Below are 20,959 nucleotides of genomic sequence, written 5' to 3'. Positions count from 1 at the left end.
TGTTTATTACTAAAAAAAATAAAGTAAAGTGACATCTCTCTATTAAGACTACCTGGGGATTTGAGTGAAAGCGGTCTTAATACCCAGGTTGACCACACCAAAGTTTGATCATCAAGAACCTTAATTCTGTTTGATACCAGTAGAGTAAACGTTAGCCCGAATTCCATCTGGCCCTGACACCATGTCTGGTGTACGTAGGGCCCTACGCCAGACATGGTGTCAGGGCCAGAGGAAACTCGGGCTAAGTTAACGTGTGTTCTGCACATGTACCAATTATCATAAATATCCTTAAATGACAGCGTATAAATAAATGACTCAACTTCAATTACAACAAAAACACATTCGATGTTAAATAAACATTTTGTTAAATAATTTAAATATTGCAATTTATGTACTTTTGCAATAATTTCCAAAACAGATATTAAATTCTTATATACTGTACGTAAAACGACTAGCAGACTGTATGTTTTATAGTTGTTTTCTATAAAGACACGAGTTACAACTGAAAAAAGTTTATTGTTATCCTCCATCCACTCCGTAATTTATATTATCACAAAAGTTTGTAACACAGGGGCATGATAACTTGTTAAGTCTAGGTTTGTAAGAAATAAGGTTGGATCACATGGTCATGATAACTTGAGTTGTTAAATCTAGGTGAATAGGAAAACAAGGTTGGATCACAAGGTCATGATAACTTGTTAGCTCTAAGTCTAGGTGAATAGAAAAACAATATTGGAACACAGGGTCATGATAACCTGTTAGCTCTATGTCTAGGTGAATAGGAAAACAATATTGGAACACAGGGGCATGTTAACTTGTTTTGTCTAGGTGTATAGGGAAATAAGGTTGGAACACAGGGGCATGTTAACTTGTATCGTGTAGGTGTATAGGGAAATAAGGTTGGAACACAGGAGTATGATAATTTGTTAAGTCTAAGTGCATTTGGATCTATCCAAACTGATCTATAGAATATAATTTCATTACGTTTAAGGCAGATATATCAGCATTTAGTAAAAACGTAACCATTCTTTGCCGGTTTTGATATCATGGATGATTCTATTGTTTCTTGGTGTTGATCTTTTCCATAAAACCCTTTATGCTCTGTATGTAAACGTCAGGGTTGGTCCATAATTAGTATGCGCCGGTGTGTTGAACAGTTGTTATTAAAAGCTTGATAGAAAACATTGTCGAGTCGTAGTTCCCACAATTTTTAATTATCCACCAATTTTTACCGAATACTTGTACATGTATGTTAAATATGCTCCATACAGAAACTGCAGACTCTCAACCTCTCCTGAAAGGAACCGCAATGCACTCTGGGAGAGATTGGCATGTTGATATACGAAATCGTCGGATGACTAAGTGGGTTCGAGGAATATTTCAGAATACAAAACCGGCTAAGATTTTAACTTTGAAGTGACGATAAAATATGAAAGTGTTTCCCTGAAATATGTTTTAAAATGGAGAAAAAAATGAAATTGTTCGTTTTGATGTCTATAAACTAAAGTTTAATAGTCCCCAAGTTAATAACTGCATATACAATATGCGTGTTTAAAATACGATCGTCATAATACAAAGACGCCATTTGTTCCACGCGGGGGACCAAACACAGTAAGTTATTGTAACGCTGTTTAAAGCATTTTAACTAAAGCAGAGCTCCAATACCACTTACCATTGAATCATTGAATCAGTAATGCATTAATGATAACATGATACATACTAGCCTTCCCGTTAAATCTTGGAATACGCATCCCCCCCCCCCCCCCCCCCCCCCCCCAAGTTTTATTACGGGTTCGTCTTCCTATTTTTGAAGGCCAAATTTAGTGTTTATTACCTTTATATGTGCTTCTAAATCCAAACCCGAGGGACAGAGTTTTTAGGTCCGAGGAATTTTTATCTGCGAATCGCAATTCATTACATGGCATCGATTATCTATAAATACTTTGTTTTTCTATTAATTTTTGTAAATCACTAATCACTCAAATGGATTTACAGTGTAATATATCTATCTATAAGATAAAGAAACTTTTAAGAAAAAACAAGTTGATTACGGGTGATTTCTTGAGTTTCTTTATCAGTTTAGAATTAAAAGGTAAGATGGATGACCCCTTTGTGTTAAGGGTGTATGCCAGGTACCGACGGATCATGTTAACGAGTGTGATCCTGTCATATTCCTTGTGCCCAGTCATTATTTACATTGCATTAGAAAACTCATAAAAAGTCAATACACTTTATTTATGTTCTGAGTAAAGATATGGGTACTTAAGTCCTTTTAGGTCTCTGCGTGAAAACTTTAAAAAATGCGAGATGTATATTTGGTATACATCCTCTGGAGTATTCGGGTACGAAGGCACACATAAAGGGCACAGATTAAATTTAGATACCAAATGACAGTTCAGAGTCAGTACGTCTTTTAAATTGAAAAGGTATCGAACATGATCTCCCTGCAGTTGGATATATGATATTACGTGTAGTCTATGTCTACAGTGGCTATCATTTCTGTTAAGTATTCCCAATTCCCATGCCCCTGTGACATGGTTACTTTTTCACGACTTTATGAATAAGACACGTATTGAAATATTTCCAGGTCCCTGTGACCTGATTGATTTACTTTTTTGTGTCCTTATGATATGAAAATACACATATAGAAATAAAAACAGGTCCCTGTGCCATGATTAATTTTCTAGCGTTCTGATATAAGACACACAGAAATATCCAAATGCCCCTTTATCACCTTATGATTAATACACATAAAGCCACGTTCCTGTGACATGATTAACTTTGTCACGACCATTTGATTAATACACATAAAGCCAAGTCCCTGTGACATGATTAACGTTCTCGTGACCTTACTATGATAAAACACACATTCAGAAATATACCCAGGTCCCTGTGACCTGATGTGCTTTCTCAGGTTCCTATGAGTCAGATACACATAGAAATATTTTCAGGTTCCTGTGACATGATTAACTTGATCTCGACCTTATTATTAATACACATATACCCAGGTCCCTGTGACCTGATGTGCTTTCTAAGTACCTTATGAGTTAGATACACATAGAAATATTTTCAGGTCCCTGTGATATGTAAATTATTATGATTAAGGATACGACACATATTTTGTTAATATGAATTTATTATATCAAAACGTATCAAACATCAAAAAAGTACATGATATTAAACCGACTCCTCAGTCATAAACAATGATTTTGATTATTTGCAATGAGAAAAGAAACTATACATATTTTTTGGCGATAACTATGGCATTCATGTTGGTGATCCAGTAATAAGATATCTTACTTATTTTATAAGATACAGAGTTTGAAAACATAAGATAGTCTACGTACTTTTCCGTATAAGATCATAAAATGAATAAGATATTTAACATAATAGATCAAATATCTTATATGATTTGGCAAAGTACTTAATCAACACAGTTCTATCAATAAATGACAACTTGGCTTGCAATAGATTACTGACACAAAATAGCTACTAGCCCGAGTTTCCGCTGGCCCTGACACCATATCTGGAGACATGGTGTCAGGGCCAGAGGAGACTCGGTCAAGATAGCTAACTGTCAGACATCGAACAAAACTTCCTGATTTTTTGGTATCGCTACGTATGTGTTAAATAAAAACATGTTTTTACGTAAAAAACATATGTTATAAAATTTCCCGACATTTTATCAAATTTGAGAAAGAGTTTATATTTCGCTTTGATACTTCCCAACTTATCAAATATTCAGTGGCTGTTTAATATGAAACATTGAATAATAAGATAACCATTTGTGAACAAAGTGGCCAATGGATTCATTTCATACCAGGAAGTAGCTATATTTAGCTAACATCGTGAAATGGCTATAGAATTTGGTTTTTAATAAAGATGTGAGTTTTAACACCAAAACCATAATAGCATTGTCCGTTGAATCACTACATTAGAATCTTGTTGATCCGGGCATTTATTATTACCTAAATAAAAAAATCCACATTAATGACCAATGAAATAACTTCCGGTTTAACGTAATCCTTTACGCGGGAAATGGGTCAACAGACCGATCACATCCACAGTCCGAACACATTCACAGTCAGTACATATATATTCAAAGTCTTTTTATTCCGGATAGTCCAGGTTCAAGACCTGCTTTCATACAAGTATAGACATCTGATTTTTTTTGGAATTAAGAGTTTTGTATTCCGGAATATATACAACTCCGTATAACGAGATTCCACTCTATATGAACACAATTATTCGGATTCCGTGTGAATGAATATATATAGTCCAGACTACGAATAGATAATTATAAATTGACATTCCATGTCAATAACGAAAAATGACGTAACAGGCAGATTCATCAAATTGATTGTCATTTTCACGAAAGATTTCAAGAACACCTTTATGCAGAACTCGAGTGCGATCCAGGGATATCGGAAGGCAATCCCTTTCTTGCTCTAGTTTCCATGGCAACAGCTGCAGCCGCCGTTTCAGGATCGAGAGGATCACAGTTCATTATTTCCCAATGGTCAAATGCGATTTGGACACTCTTGGCAGAGCTGTCCAACTCATTACCGAGTCCTAAACATTTTTCTCCTGGAATGAAACAGCTAACCACCGACATAGGAGTGCGTCCCACACGTCGTTCCTCGAGTAGTCTCCCTTGTCTATTTGTCAGTATCTCTCTGACAGCGCGAGTGTCCTGATGTGGGCAGACGACCTCGACGCGAGACAAGGCCTCCATCAACCTTGGAGCGGACGCGATGACGCTACCTTGAATTGCTCGACGGATAGCTATGACAACATCGGAATCGTCTGCGAGCTGCCATTTGGCATAGCGAATCCCAATCCTTACGCCACGCATGCTCTCTTCACACAAAATTCCCTCCCGAGTGGCCCACCGGAAACCGGATATTAGACCGTCCCTGATGTGTCCTTGATCGCGAACTTGTTTTGAGCTGTAGTACAGAATATTCAAGCCGGAATCGCCGGGACCAAAAGACCAAAGTCTATCCGCTTCATTGGCGTCGTACCCGAAATTCTTTGCCAAATAGTCTGCCCTTGCTATAGGATCCTGATCTGCCGTAACGAAACCCTCCTCAATGCATTCACATAGACCATTCGGCATAGGTTTGGTTTTGATGGAGATTTCATTTTTCTTATTGTTTGGGCAAACTGCCGTACACATCATTTCTGGTTCTTCGGTAATGGTTTCGCGGTAAGCCACGTGTAGCTGCGCTGGTTTCAGAATAATCTGTTTTTCGAGGTATGATTTGCATCTCATCATGAGGTGTTCACTGGTTCCTGTGAGAATGTGAAGTCCAGACGCTGCTATCGAACATTCCAATATCGGGTGTAGCTTCATTAACCTCTTCAGTTCGGTCAAAAGATCCGGGGCATCTGCTGGGTCCTTTGGATCTATGTCCAGTTGAATGATAGGGCTAACACTGGGTCTAAGATCAGTAAATACCACCGGGGTTTTGTGAGTGGTCACTATCCCCATCTTGGCGATCCTCTGGTCAACTCCACGAATTGCACAAATGTTACCACACGTCACTTCCGGTACCGGGCAGATTCTGTCCCCGACAACAATCGAGACCTCACTTATCTTGGTATTTATTTGGGATTCTTTTATTTCTGATCCGGACACAATTGACCCAGAGAACACACGGCCAACTGCGTACATGATGTCAGTTTGTCCACTTTGAAACCATTTTGACACGTGCATGATCAACGGGCCTGCAGGGTCACATGTTCTGACGGAGGAAGTACCTACGGCGTCTGTCTGACGCTTGACCAACAGTTCGGATCTGTATCCCTGAGCTGTTTTTGGTGATGGGAGATGAAGTACAATCATTGTCAAGAGCGAGTTTGCTATCGGTAGCCATTGGCACATCATATTTTGAACTTTCTTCCTATCGTTTGTCTCACTGTTATCCAAAGTCAATTGCGCCCCAAGGCTCTCAATCAAATCAGGTAAGGCGCTGCCCTGTACATTTCCGGATGCTTCAAACAATTTAAAAATAGGGTCAAGGACAAAGTGATTGAATGCCCGTATGTAACCATTACTTGGCGTGGTCTTCCATTTTTTCTGTGACGGATTATAGAAGTTATCGCCCCATAGCTTACCGAGAAGAAGAGTCGGTGTCATTGTCAACTTCTCTGCCTGCTTCGCAGCAATCTCTCCTAGCGTGACCCCCCAGTTTTGTGATGCAGATCCAAACAACACATTACCTTTGACCGGAGAAAATTGAATGGTTCCCATCGGCCCAGATTCGTCACTATACGTTGCTATAACACCCTTAGCGCCCTCTACCACACTGTGAATGGTCTGGTACAAGTCCTCCTGAGAAAGCTTGTACTCGCTGATGGCTCGATCAATATTGTTCACAAATAAGAGTGGTTTTACCCTTTCCCGAATGGCTTGTTTTAGAACCAGTTTAGTATCCAATGTAACACCGGAAATGCAATCGACCAATACCACGGCCCCATCTGTCATTCGTAGGGTAGTATCCACTTCCGCCGAGAAGTCCGCACTTCCGGGAGTGTCCATGATGTTGATCACATAATCAGAATTGCCACTTAAAGCTTCCATACCGGGAAGATCGGTCCGAGTACACGTGTAATGGAGACATGACAGATTGGCGGCCATTGGGTCAATATCATACTTTCTACACCGACCATTCTCCTCAGCGGTCAAACTGGGGCTAGCCTTCCTGTTGAGGTCGTCTGTTAGTGACAGTATACCACTATCTGCGCCACCAATTATTGCCACATTTCTGATGTTTTCTCGAATCTTCATAACCCCGCGTACTTCCTCCATTGCTACGCCCGCCATCTTGGTTGTACCCTGTGTATTTAACACCAAATGTCAATAGTCTTTCTCCCACTCGTACTTTTAAACGTCTGGCGAGCTAGTACAGCTTTGTTCGAGTGTCGCTAGTTTTTACCTTTCATATAACTAAGCATCACATACCGTGGTCACCCGAGTGGAACCCAACAAAAGTTGTATCGGTACACAAAGCAACCTACTGGTCTATTTATATACACATACCCGTAACTGGGGCAGAGTTAAGTGTCCAGCATTGTGCTGTCATAATAACATTTGCCACACCTACATAGCTATCTCACGACCAGAAAGTCGATTTAACGCTAATTATGTATATATGTATATATAACTCGTGATAAAAACAGTCATCTTTAAACCGGATTCTGGTATCGATTTCGGATTATTTCAATAGTCCGGACGCACATTTAGTGCTAATCATGTCGGTATGCATATATAACTCATGATAAAAACGGTCCTCTTTAAACCGGCTTCTGATATCGATTTCGGATTATTTCTATAGTCCGGACGCACATACATTCATAAGGAAAGGGACTGGGACGTTTGTACCGCCCGGCAAAGTGATTTTCAGTCGGATTCCCATGTCCCTGTGTTGTGTAGAACAAAAACTGTGTCATTCTGGATTGCTTAAGTAGATTAGGAGACGCTTTTGAACTTATTACTAACAACTTGAGAAGACATGCTTATAAGCAAATGTCTAAGAGGCTGCATGGTTATCTATGTTAAGGAAACGTTCACATAGCGACTCCATGGGTTTACCCTCCCAATGACCGATTTGTAACGACTCCCATACCCCTATGTACAGCATTACATATGTTCATAGAATTTTATATATAGACAAATATTATCGGTCAATACCAAATATTATTTTATATTATAAAAATGTAAACGTTATATTTTGGAACAGTGCTGTGTATCGACTACGAACACTTACTAAATAATATAATTGAATATATTAAATTGTAGATATGTTTTTCCATGATGTTCTAAACACACTATGCTTATAATTTACAGGTTCAAATACACACAGACTATAATTAACAAATTATCAGGCCCCTGTCATAGGAGCGAAACAATTCAGACCCCTGTGAATTCATACAAACTTATTAAAATGCCTGTTTTTTTTGTGTTTTTTTTTAAAGGAAAGAAATATGATTCCTAGGTACATGAATGAAAATGTAAATGAGTATAGAATTTACGACCCTGCTAGTGGACAGAGTTCGTCTTACAGATTCTATTAACTTAATTCCAAGCGGATAACATTGTAAGATTTAAGTAAAGCCTTGTAATATAATACAACATTCCCGAAGGGCAATGTTGTATAGACGGTACAAACTAGCACGCAAGCATAGTGGAATGAATGGCAGTCTAAAGTAGCCGTGTTTCACAAGTATTGCATAAGAACAAAATCCTACCGTCGCTTTAAATAACAACATTTAGAGCCAAGGGCCCTAACCCCGAAGATGGCTCGAAGTGATAAACAGACTTACGGCCTGAAATGTTCAGTGTGTCTATAGCAAGTTCACATATTATTAGAATCGGGTAGTCGCCATTTATAGATTGAAGCCGTGTTAAGTAGAAACGTTTACAGCAGTATTTTAGCAAGGTGTTGAGCGGACAACATCCAGATCTCCATATGCATGTCAGGGGTAATATTAGTCCTTTTATTTCCACATACAGGTTGACAATAGGGCACACGTTTAAAAAAAAAATGCTATTTTAAGGTATGATAATAATTTACAACAATACTATTTACAGAAATAAGTACGTTTATTGGAAACTATAGATTCTAAGGAATCTTCTGATATATATGATGATCTATATTTTTGCATAAAGGATAACAATTACCATGCTTGTTGAACCTCAAAGCGACTATAGAAAATGTCATCTGGCGTGATTAAAAAATAATAATAAAACTAAAATTCCCCCTTAATTGCGAAATTTAAGTGTCCGTAATCGTGTTGTAAATACTCCATCGGTAATTTCCATGTAGCATTGTTTACAAAGACCAACCGAAGTAAACAGTGTTTTAAAACTCGTAAACATATATTTTTAGAACAATTTTACAGTATAGACTCGGGTACCGCTATATCTTAAAACCCATTTCACTATTCATAAGAAAAAAACTCGCCGTTTAATGAGTATAAAATCTGCAGTCACTTCACAGGGGCATGTCTAGTCTTATATCAAAAATACCCAGAAATTCCTTTTTATATAAGTATTTCTGTTTTTATTTTTATATAAGACTAGACCCCCCCAATATGATCTTTAAAGAAACGTTTACAGCAGTATTTTAGCAAGGTGTTGAGCGGACAACATCCAGATCTCCATATGCATGTCAGGGGTAATATTAGTCCTTTTATTTCCACATACAGGTTGACAATAATGCACACGTTTAAAAAAAAATGCTATTTTAAGGTATGATAATAATTTACAACAATACTATTTACAGAAATAAGTACGTTTATTGGAAACTATAGATTCTAAGGAATCTTCTGATATATATGATGATCTATATTTTTGCATAAAGGATAACAATTACCATGCTTGTTGAACCTCAAAGCGACTATAGAAAATGTCATCTGGCGTGATTAAAAAATAATAATAAAACTAAAATTCCCCCTTAATTGCGAAATTTAAGTGTCCGTAATCGTGTTGTAAATACTCCATCGGTAATTTCCATGTAGCATTGTTTACAAAGATCAACCGAAGTAAACAGTGTTTTAAAACTCGTAAACATATATTTTTAGAACAATTTTACAGTATAGACTCGGGTACCGCTATATCTTAAAACCCATTTCACTATTCATAAGAAAAAAACTCGCCGTTTAATGAGTATAAAATCTGCAGTCACTTCACAGGGGCATGTCTAGTCTTATATCAAAAATACCCAGAAATTCCTTTTTATATAAGTATTTCTGTTTTTATTTTTATATAAGACTAGACCCCCCCCCCCCCCCCCCCCCCCCTGTTGTCGCTGTAAAAGACGCTCACTCCAAAATTGTAGGGTTTTTTTCTTAGTTGTTTTTCTCTCTCAGACTGACGAAGTCCGTAGTCGGCTACTAGGCTTTAATTGGAAATATGAATTCTGTTTTTCTTTATAATACTCAAATATCCGTGTTTTCCGTGATATATTTCAATAAATTAACTCTGATAAAAATCAGGAACATTACATATGTAGGTCCCAGATAAAAATTGATACTCGCCGCGGTGGAAAGTTACGGTCAATGTAACGCGAGAAGGGAGATAACTCCAACGAAAACATACCAAATGGGTATCCTTTGATTTCAATATGATCTTTAAAGTTGGCTTAGATAATCCATTTTAATATTCTATTTAATGATTTAAAGATCACCAACCATGACTGACAGAAGAGAACAGTTTAAAAGGGTTTTAAAAAAACCAAATTTTCACTTTGGACTGTTAAAGGTCAAGATCCTAAATTTTTGGAGAAGATTTTGGAAAAACCAAAAAAACCTTGGGGCCCGTCCACTTTTTGGGAAAAAATACTAAAAATGCCAGAAAGGAAAAAAACCGATTAATGCCCCTTTTCCAAGTGATAAACAGACTTACGGCCCTGAAATGTTCAGTGTGTCTATAGCAAGTTCACATATTATTAGAATCGGGTAGTCGCCATTTATAGATTGAAGCCGTGTTAAGTAGAAACGTTTACAGCAGTATTTTAGCAAGGTGTTGAGCGGACAACATCCAGATCTCCATATGCATGTCAGGGGTAATATTAGTCCTTTTATTTCCACATACAGGTTGACAATAGGGCACACGTTTAAAAAAAAAAGCTATTTTAAGGTATGATAATAATTTACAACAATACTATTTACAGAAATAAGTACGTTTATTGGAAACTATAGATTCTAAGGAATCTTCTGATATATATGATGATCTATATTTTTGCATAAAGGATAACAATTACCATGCTTGTTGAACCTCAAAGCGACTATAGAAAATGTCATCTGGCGTGATTAAAAAATAATAATAAAACTAAAATTCCCCCTTAATTGCGAAATTTAAGTGTCCGTAATCGTGTTGTAAATACTCCATCGGTAATTTCCATGTAGCATTGTTTACAAAGATCAACCGAAGTAAACAGTGTTTTAAAACTCGTAAACATATATTTTTAGAACAATTTTACAGTATAGACTCGGGTACCGCTATATCTTAAAACCCATTTCACTATTCATAAGAAAAAAACTCGCCGTTTAATGAGTATAAAATCTGCAGTCACTTCACAGGGGCATGTCTAGTCTTATATCAAAAATACCCAGAAATTCCTTTTTATATAAGTATTTCTGTTTTTATTTTTATATAAGACTAGACCCCCCCAATATGATCTTTAAAGTTGGCTTAGATAATCCATTTTAATATTCTATTTAATGATTTAAAGATCACCAACCATGACTGACAGAAGAGAAACAGTTAAAGGTTTTAAACCAATTTACACTTTGGACTGTTAAAGGTCAAGATCCTAAATTATTGGAGAAGAGATATTTGGAAAGGCCAAAAATCCTTGGCCTGTCCACTTTGGAATACTGCAGAGAAAGGACCGATATGCTGCAAGCATGAAAAACTATCAATGATAACCTGGACAAAAACCAATTCTTTGATGTAAGTGAACAAACACCATTTATGAAACAACAAACAGGCAATTTTTTTTTCAGTTAAGTGTCATTCAACCATGGAACTCTATACCAGACGACGTTTCATCCGTTCCATCCGTCAACATCTTCAAGGATAGACTTAACAAGTTCTGGAAAGACCATCAGCCAACCATCATTTCTACAGTGACTGAACAGTGTCTATTTGCTAAGGAGGGTGATGATATTTTTACATGGAGTTACTGCCCCTTCCTTTTTATCCACATTTTATCTCCTCTGTTATTTATGAACTGTGCATAATACTAAAAAGAATAGTTTGTGTATATATCTACATGTATATATCCACAACGAAGAAGTGTATTATTATCGAGAAATAATCTTTGGAAAAAAAGTTGATGCCCAACCATGGCCAGTACGTAACCACACATGGTTTGGTTTGTTTTTGTTTAACGTCATATTAACAGCCATTTAAGGACGTGCCAGGTTTTGGAGGTGGAGGAAAGCCGGAGTACCCGGAGAAAAACCACCGGCCTACGGTCAGTACCTGGCAACTGCCCCATGTAGGTTTCGAACTCGCAACCCAGAGGTGGCGGGCTGGTGATAAAGTGTCGGGACACCTTAACCACTCGGCCACCGCTACACATGGAGATGTAACCATTTCTCCGTAAAGGAACAACAATAAAGTATGTGTCATCAATAAGCTTAACCAAGCTGTAAATGACACCAAGACTGTGATTCTGATCATTCATCCTACATGCTATTAACCAAAATTTAAGATCCAGAGAAACCTATTTATGGTGAAGTTTTAGCCCCTGTGGGTTTTTATAGTAAGGTAGGCTACATATGTATTTCTTGAACAAACTTCAAATCAACAAAAACTTGCATAGATTAAATCAGTTGCCTCGTCCTCTTGTACAGTTTCTGTGCAATTGTTAAAATTAATTCAAAACTTCGCAGCACTACATCCCTGCATATATATATATCTACCTGGTAGTTTGCACCTGTGTAAATTACTATAATCGAACAAATATACTCATTATGCAGTCACTGTTTTTGTTTATTTAAAAGCTATTAATACATTTGTTTGACCCTAATGATCTACATGAAGCCAGTGGGTCAAAGTCGTTAATTTGAATTATGCTACATGCCTGATATGATTTTAGGCTTCCTTGTTGCCGAAAAGCTATTTTAAGATATTTTAACATATATATTTAAAACACACCATGGCCTAGCCTTTCCTCTATAAGTATTTATGTACCAAAAATCATAACGCTTGGCCTCTGTAAGCTTTTTGTTGAGATGTTGATTGAAGGCAAAAAGTTTCCACCCGACATGTTGAAGGATACATCATATAAAGGTGATTAAAAGTAAAGACAAATCTTCACAGACATATATCCTCATCAATTTAATCAGTAACCACACAAATACTTACAGCATTATCTACATGTCATTTCAAATAAATAAAGTGTTTCAAACTGTCTTTCACTCTTCATTTCTAGACTATGGGGACGACAGCATTAAATTGCAAATGAAAAATTCAAATGTAATGTAAAAAATTTAACTACATGCCAAATATATAGATTAATTCAGATTGATAATGGGACAAAAAGTACAATGAATTCTTGATAAAATTTTAAAATGATTTAATCCTATTATTTTTTAATTGGGGAGCAGTTAATTTTGAGAAAAAAAATTTTAATACTTAGAGTTTAAACTTCAGGAAAAAATCATTTCATATCTAGAGTACTAACCAGCAGTCAATTTAAAATTCTCATAAATATTTTAAAGATAAGATTTTTTTTTCAGATGGCCTGGGGACGAGATATGCATATGCTACACAAATACGACAGTCTGCATTGTAATTCATACTAAATACCCTGGTTAATCAGAATGCAATTGCTATGAATATTTATTAAGTCAAAAACTGTCTTGTAATGTATTGTGATAAAGATTTTTTTAAGAATTTAAAGCAAAATTCAGATAGATGCGATGCATGCATAATGGACTTCATTAAATACAATAATCTAAAGACGTGCATAAATTATGTGCATTTCATATAACTTATGCTTTAAACTACAATGGATTGGCATTTCATACAATGCGAGAGTTGGCATAGACTACAATATCATGCAAGTTCTCTGGTTTCAATTTTAATTACTTGTAATGAAATTTATCTCAGATTTTACAATGAAATGCAGTGAGATTATAATGTCAGGTCATATTGATGACAGAAAATGACAATATATTTACTTTAAATTCCCAAAGTCCTGTATTGTCATATACACTTGGTAAGGTTTGTTTTGAAACTGTTTCACTTTCCAATATCTTTATAATTCTCACGCAATAATATGCAGCCAGTTATTTTTAGAGTTGTTAAATGCTGGTGACATGTTCACGAAAGACAATAATTACATTAAATAACAATCGTTCATAATTCTATGTACGTACACTGTAATTATAATTCATCTTTATGCCAAATGTTGTAAAATCAATGTTGGCATAAAATGTGAATACTGACTGTCACTGTGTTGAAATTAAAGTATATCTTGAAGTTAAGTTACAACATTGCCTATATCTATCCCATTTCCTTGCCTAGATGTGCAAGTTGTTTTAGGAACTGGGAGGCACTAGAAATGTCACTACAGCCATACACAATCCTTCTTTGTCCTGCTGCACTAGACTTTGTCTTTACATAGTCCATCAGGTTCTGATACTCTATATAGTTACCTCCCCCTACCACAAACACATACGCCTCCTGGAATGGAGACTTATTTCTGGGTACAGTAGATGCATCAGCTCGAAGGAGTTTTGGGTCAAAGTATCGGAAATCTTCGACATCTTGTAGCGTTTTCATTTCCATCAATGCATCAATGATTCTTGTAGCAGGCAGATTATGTTTCTTGATGACGAGGTTTTTCACACCTTCCATTAAGAACTGTGAACCAGTATTCATGAGTTTGGAGAACATTCCGACAGTCTTTGTTCCTCCTCCCCCATACTGACTAGGTGCGGTCGTCATTTTGGTGTATGCCTTCCACCGCCGCATGTAACTGATCGGGGAAATGTCACAGTTAGCTCCCTGCAATGCTACACAGTATTGGTCAATCTCTGCTTCACTCATGGGAGGCCCACATATCAATGCTATGATGAACAGCCTCACTTTGTCTTCAGGTGTTCCCGAGTCAGGATCAGATATCATGTCCATCAGAGATTTATCCAATACAGCCTTACTCATCAGCTTTTCCTCTGTTTCAAAATAAACATCAAGTTTCCGTGCCTTAATCTGACCAAGTACTGCTGTGGCAATGTTAGTATGCATGTCAATCAAACGTTTCTTCTCCAGCAGCTCCGGAAGGTTGCTAACAGTTGAAGTAAGCTTGGCTGTTGTGTCCGACAGCTGACTGATAGCGGATTCATCCTCACCCTCAAGTCCCATGACAGCCTTCAGCTTCTTGACCTCTTCTTCCTGCGCCCTATATGAGTCAAGTTCTTCCTGGACTGCTTCTGCCACCATTGGGAATGGGCTACCTTTCTGGGCTTGCCAAAATCGATCAGTAGGGTTCAAGTCGTAACTTTTCTTCTTTTTCATTGCTGCGCCACCTGGAGATTTTGCCTCAACAGTTTCTTCTACCTCAACCCTGTTAAGTTGAAGATTGAACACATCATGTGTTAAGGCCTGGTATGTCCACGTGTGATGCAGCATTGTAGCTAAATCAATATTACGGTCTAGTAAAACCAAAAGTGGGCGTTGAAAACTGAACTGACCAGTCTGAATGCTATCTGATGTGAAAAAGCTATTACGCGCATCTCGTAGATTTTCACGAAGTTTTTTATCCAGTTTTTCAGCCACCATTTCCGCTGCATTACCTCGCGGACATCTTATAACAGGTACCACACCCAGTGTGACAAATACACAGAACAAACTGTCAACAACCGTGTCCATTATGAATTCCATGTCTGTGTCTTTTACATCTCCTTTGTTTATGGCATAGTACGATATGCTGTCCCTCTCCTGGTTTCTAAGTACGAACATGTCATCCTCAAGAGAAATGAAGTTCAAATATTGGTCAAACACTTTTGAAACTTGATGTACACAGTTCTGTTGAATGGCAGCACTCGCAATGTCTTCCAGTTTTTGGCGTGGAACTGCCGAAATAAAATTCAGGAAATAGGACTCGTACAATTGGTTACCAAAGTCTCTACAAATTCTTTGTATGTTGTCATCTGTCGGTAACACAAAATATATAGCCGGCACGTCGGGAATGGGATCTCGATCTGAATGCAAGTTGAGATGAAGCGTTACCCCCATATCTCGAAGTTCTTTCACCGTCATAAGTGGTGAGATTATATCCTGACCAAAGCGATCGTACACTAAAACTTTCCATTGTGGTTCCGACGACGTGGCTTTCGTTGGAGGCTGATTAAAGTTTATCATACGTTTTAAAGCCTGGATTTGCTTCTCTCTCAGGGAGGAAGCCATCTTGGAACAGTGCTGACCTCGCCTGACGTGGCAAGAATGACGACGGTAAAGGGGAGGTAATTCTACTTTCGATTTATCATCAGCCAGTTTACGTTACGTTTAAGAATTTGGTTTAGTATAGACACTTGCCATATTTTCATACCGCGTTAACAGCATGGACAAAAAATGCGACAGAAAAGAAAAAGAAAAAAATCTGATAAAAAGAAGAAAAAATGATGATGTGCCCTTGATATAAAATGATTTTTTTATTACAGAGAATTAAATGTTTCTGAGATTGATTTTGTGGCATTTACTAAATGATTTAGATTTCTCATCCATGCCGAAATATTTCCTTTTAAATGTTCATCATGATAATGTTATATCAAAATTGTGAAAAAAAACATCCAATTCATTTTAATTTGTATCATTTACCCTTACTTAAGCCATATTATATCTACATAGTCATGTATCCTAATGTAAAGGAAAGGATGGCAGATATCCTGACTTTTTTTAAACCAAAAAACTTTGAAGGTCTAAAGAGTAACCAGTTTCACAGTTGAATATGTAAACCGTATTTGACTGAATAAGTACAATGTGTGCAAAAAGGAGTGCATTTAATAAAGCCATAGGTTCAGGTTGAAGTCTCTTGTGTGAAATTTGGGTGGAAAATACTTATGTAAGTTTTAGTTTAATTTTATATCAATCCTGTGAGGCAAGAAACTGTTTATGTGTTTCAATTAGCTAGTGCACCCATCCTCTTTGGCTGAAAAAAAGTAGGGTGCGCTAATTATTAGGGGCAGGTGCGATTAATAGGTTGAATACGGTAATAATTTATGTCTGAAGTTATAAAACAGATAGGCCTATAGGCCATTATTTATTATTCAGATATACAGGAAATAATCAAATTAGCCATTCAAACTCTTTGATTATTTCTTTTTATTATTTTGAATTAAAAAAGTATTGTAATATGCTTTGCGTTACAATAAAAAACAAGAGGCTCAATGGGCCTGTATCGCTCACCTGGCTCTACAGCAACTTTGAAGTTGATTGAGGTCATTTCTACAGATACTATGCTGATTACCTCTTTATTCAAATATCATCGTAAGCTAGGTTTATTCATATTAATAAATTTTCTAGTCCTTCATTCCAGCATTCTATTGGCCTACTATCAGGTCTCAGAGGCTCATGGCTATTGCAAAATTATTGTTTACAGATTTAAGCTGATTTCACCCTTGTGACCTTAAATAAAGGTCAAGGTCATTTATTTGAACAAACTTGGTAGCCCTTCACACCAGCATGCTACAGGCCCAATATCAAGTCCCTGGGCCTTTTGGTTATGGAGAAGAAGTCATTTGAAGATTATAGCCTATTTGACCCATGTGACCTTGAATGAAGGTCAAGGTCATTTATTTGAATAAACTTGGTAGCCCTTTAGCCAAGCATGCTACAGGCCCAATATCAAGTCCATGGGCCTCTTGGTTATTGAGAAGAAGTCGTTTGAAGATTATAGTCCATTTGACCCATGTGACCTTGAATGAAGGTCAAGGTGATTTCTTTGAACAAACTTGGTAGCCCTTCACCCAAGTATGCTACAGTCCCAATATCAAGTCCCTGGGCCTTTTGGTTATTGAGAAGAAGTCATTTGAAGATTATAGCCTATTTGACCCATGTGACCTTGAATGGAGGTCAAGGTGATTTCTTTGAACAAACTTGGTAGCGCTTCACCCCAGCATGCTACAGGCCTAATATCACATCCCTGGGCCTCTTGGTTATTGAGAAGAAGTCGTTTGAAGATTATAGCCTATTTGACCCCTGTGACCTTGAATGAAGGTCAAGGTCATTTATTTGAACAAACTTGGTAGCCCTTCACCCCAGCATGCGACAGGCCCAATATCAAATCCCTGGGCCTCTTGGTTATTGAGAAGAAGTCGTTTGAAGATTATAGCCTATTTGACCCATGTGACCTTGATTGAAGGTCAAGGTGATTTCTTTGAACAAACTTGGTAGGGCTTCACCCCAGCATGCTACAGGCCTAATATCACATCCCTGGGCCTCTTGGTTATTGAGAAGAAGTCGTTTGAAGATTATAGCCTATTTGACCCATGTGACCTTGAATGAAGGTCAAGGTCATTTATTTGAACAAACTTGGTAGCCCTTTAGCCAAGCATGCTACAGGCCCAATATCAAGTCCCTGGGCCTCTTGGTTATTGAGAAGAAGTCATTTGAAGATTATAGCCTATTTGACCCATGTGACCTTGAATGAAGGTCAAGGTGATTTCTTTGAACAAACTTGGTAGCGCTTCACCCCAGCATGCTACAGGCCCAATATCAAGTCCCTGGGCCTCTTGGTTATTGAGAAGAAGTCGTTTGAAGATTATAGCCTATTTGACCCCTGTGACCTTGAATGAAGGTCAAGGTCATTGATTTGTTCAAAATTGGTAGCCCTTCACCCCAGCATGCTACAGGCCCAATATCAAGTCCATGGGCCTCTTGGTTATTGAGAAGAAGTCGTTTGAAGATTATAGTCCATTTGACCCATGTGACCTTGAATGAAGGTCAAGGTGATTTCTTTGAACAAACTTGGTAGCCCTTCACCCAAGTATGCTACAGTCCCAATATCAAGTCCCTGGGCCTTTTGGTTATTGAGAAGAAGTCATTTGAAGATTATAGCCTATTTGACCCATGTGACCTTGAATGAAGGTCAAGGTGATTTCTTTGAACAAACTTGGTAGCGCTTCACCCCAGCATGCTACAGGCCTAATATCACATCCCTGGGCCTCTTGGTTATTGAGAAGAAGTCGTTTGAAGATTATAGCCTATTTGACCCCTGTGACCTTGAATGAAGGTCAAGGTCATTTATTTGAACAAACTTGGTAGCCCTTCACCCCAGCATGCGACAGGCCCAATATCAAATCCCTGGGCCTCTTGGTTATTGAGAAGAAGTCGTTTGAAGATTATAGCCTATTTGACCCATGTGACCTTGATTGAAGGTCAAGGTGATTTCTTTGAACAAACTTGGTAGGGCTTCACCCCAGCATGCTACAGGCCTAATATCACATCCCTGGGCCTCTTGGTTATTGAGAAGAAGTCGTTTGAAGATTATAGCCTATTTGACCCATGTGACCTTGAATGAAGGTCAAGGTCATTTATTTGAACAAACTTGGTAGCCCTTTAGCCAAGCATGCTACAGGCCCAATATCAAGTCCCTGGGCCTCTTGGTTATTGAGAAGAAGTCATTTGAAGATTATAGCCTATTTGACCCATGTGACCTTGAATGAAGGTCAAGGTGATTTCTTTGAACAAACTTGGTAGCGCTTCACCCCAGCATGCTACAGGCCCAATATCAAGTCCCTGGGCCTCTTGGTTATTGAGAAGAAGTCGTTTGAAGATTATAGCCTATTTGACCCCTGTGACCTTGAATGAAGGTCAAGGTCATTGATTTGTTCAAAATTGGTAGCCCTTCACCCCAGCATGCTACAGGCCTAATATAAAGTCCCTGGGCCTCTTGGTTATTGATAAGAAGTTGTTTAAATGAAAAAGCTGATGCCGGACGGCCGGACGGCCGGACGCCGCACCACGGCATAAGCTCACTTGCCCTTTGGGCAGGTGAGCTAAAAATGTACTAAAAGAATTTAAAAAATATACATTAATGAAAATAGAAGAAACTGAATTAAATTCAAAAAATAAATATTGAACTACATCTGTTGAAAATGGGATATTTTCATATATTAGTATAATATATAAGTGAATATTGATTTTTTTTTTTATATTTTCTTCTAGAGGTTTCTTACAGATTTTATTTTATTCACAATCTTAATTGATGACTGAGGAAATTCCTTTTCATATTTATACTGATACTTGTAGCTGATAAATTTTACATATGTGGCAGAATAATTATGAGCTTTACTTTTCGGATCATTTTCTTTGAACCTAGATTAAGAGACCACCTGTCATATGTGACCTTTTTTATTGACTCCATTGGAAGGTCACATATGACAGGTTTGACTGTATAACAGTACAAGATTGTGTCCATACAAGATGAATATTTTAAAAGCCAGAAACTGGAGAGTTTGGATTTCATATGCATTAAGCCTGAACAATAACATCAGTAACTGGTCTTCATTGACATTTAACAAATCTTTGTTATTACTGGATACGAGGAAACTCAATCATGTTAGTCCAATATTTCCATACCCTGTGCTCAATTTAGAGAGCAGTTCTTTGCTTTGATTAGTTTTAATTAAAATTTATGCCAGATTTGGTCCATTCTAATTTATCAGAGTTACTTCCCTTTGTCAGTATAGGATAGCTCAACATGAAGCTAATGGGAGAATGGATTCGGGTAAACATCTATTTATATAATGCTGAACTCCATCGAGACCAAAGGGATATGCTTTCATGTACTATACAAATGGGTTGTAAATCCCTTTCAGTTTTTGTAATCCCTAGCAATAAATATGTTCCTGTCTGGCCAGACTTGCTCGATTCATAAAATCTTCTGTTGATTTGCACCTTGAATAATCCATACAAAATGTATTCAAAATGACAGTCTGGAATATCAGTCTTTTAAATTTAACAGGTCACGGGGAAATGCCACAAAATCACCACATTTATTCAGCAATAAGCTAATGTCTGGCAAAGTCAGGTCTATATAAATAATATTTCATTGTCCAGTAAAAAGCCCATTTCTTCATTTGAGTCCATCTTTCTGTCCCTCCTCTTAATTTGAGTCAATCTTTACCCCCCCCCCCCAAATTTGAGTCAATCTTTAGGTCCCCCTTAATGCGAGTCAATCATGATGTGCCCCCCCCCCCCCTTAATTTGAGTCAATCTTTATATGCCCGCCCCCCCCCCCCCCCCCCTTAATGTAAATCAATCTTTATGCCCCCTTAGTTTGAGTCAATCTTGAGCTCCCTCCTTAATTTCAGTCAATCTTTATGTGCCTCCCCCCACCCCCTAAATAAATTGAGTCAATCTTATGTTTAACTTGCCTTAAAATTTAAATTTGAATAGGGATTATCCAATAATCTTAGCACAACTTCACCTATC

The 20,959-nt window shown here is 37.5% G+C and overlaps 2 protein-coding genes across 2 annotated transcripts; both read right to left on the bottom strand.

Moving 5' to 3' along the window:
* Window positions 1-4,393: 4,393 nt before the first annotated feature.
* On the bottom strand, window positions 4,394-6,829 carry LOC117336577 (elongation factor 2-like). Its single transcript, XM_033897188.1, has one exon. The coding sequence runs from the start codon at window positions 6,827-6,829 to the stop codon at window positions 4,394-4,396; it is 2,436 nt and encodes an 811-aa protein (XP_033753079.1).
* Window positions 6,830-12,837: 6,008 nt separating this feature from the next.
* Window positions 12,838-16,034, bottom strand: LOC117336345 (sec1 family domain-containing protein 1-like). The gene has a single exon (XM_033896840.1). The coding sequence runs from the start codon at window positions 15,929-15,931 to the stop codon at window positions 14,027-14,029; it is 1,905 nt and encodes a 634-aa protein (XP_033752731.1). The 5' UTR covers window positions 15,932-16,034; the 3' UTR covers window positions 12,838-14,026.
* Between the last annotated feature and the right edge of the window lie 4,925 nt (window positions 16,035-20,959).

This window comes from Pecten maximus, chromosome 10 (genome assembly GCF_902652985.1).
Source record: "Pecten maximus chromosome 10, xPecMax1.1, whole genome shotgun sequence".
NCBI lineage: Eukaryota > Metazoa > Mollusca > Bivalvia > Pectinida > Pectinidae > Pecten > Pecten maximus.
Note: the sequence above shows the minus strand (reverse complement) of the source record. Positions and strands in the feature narration are given on the sequence as shown.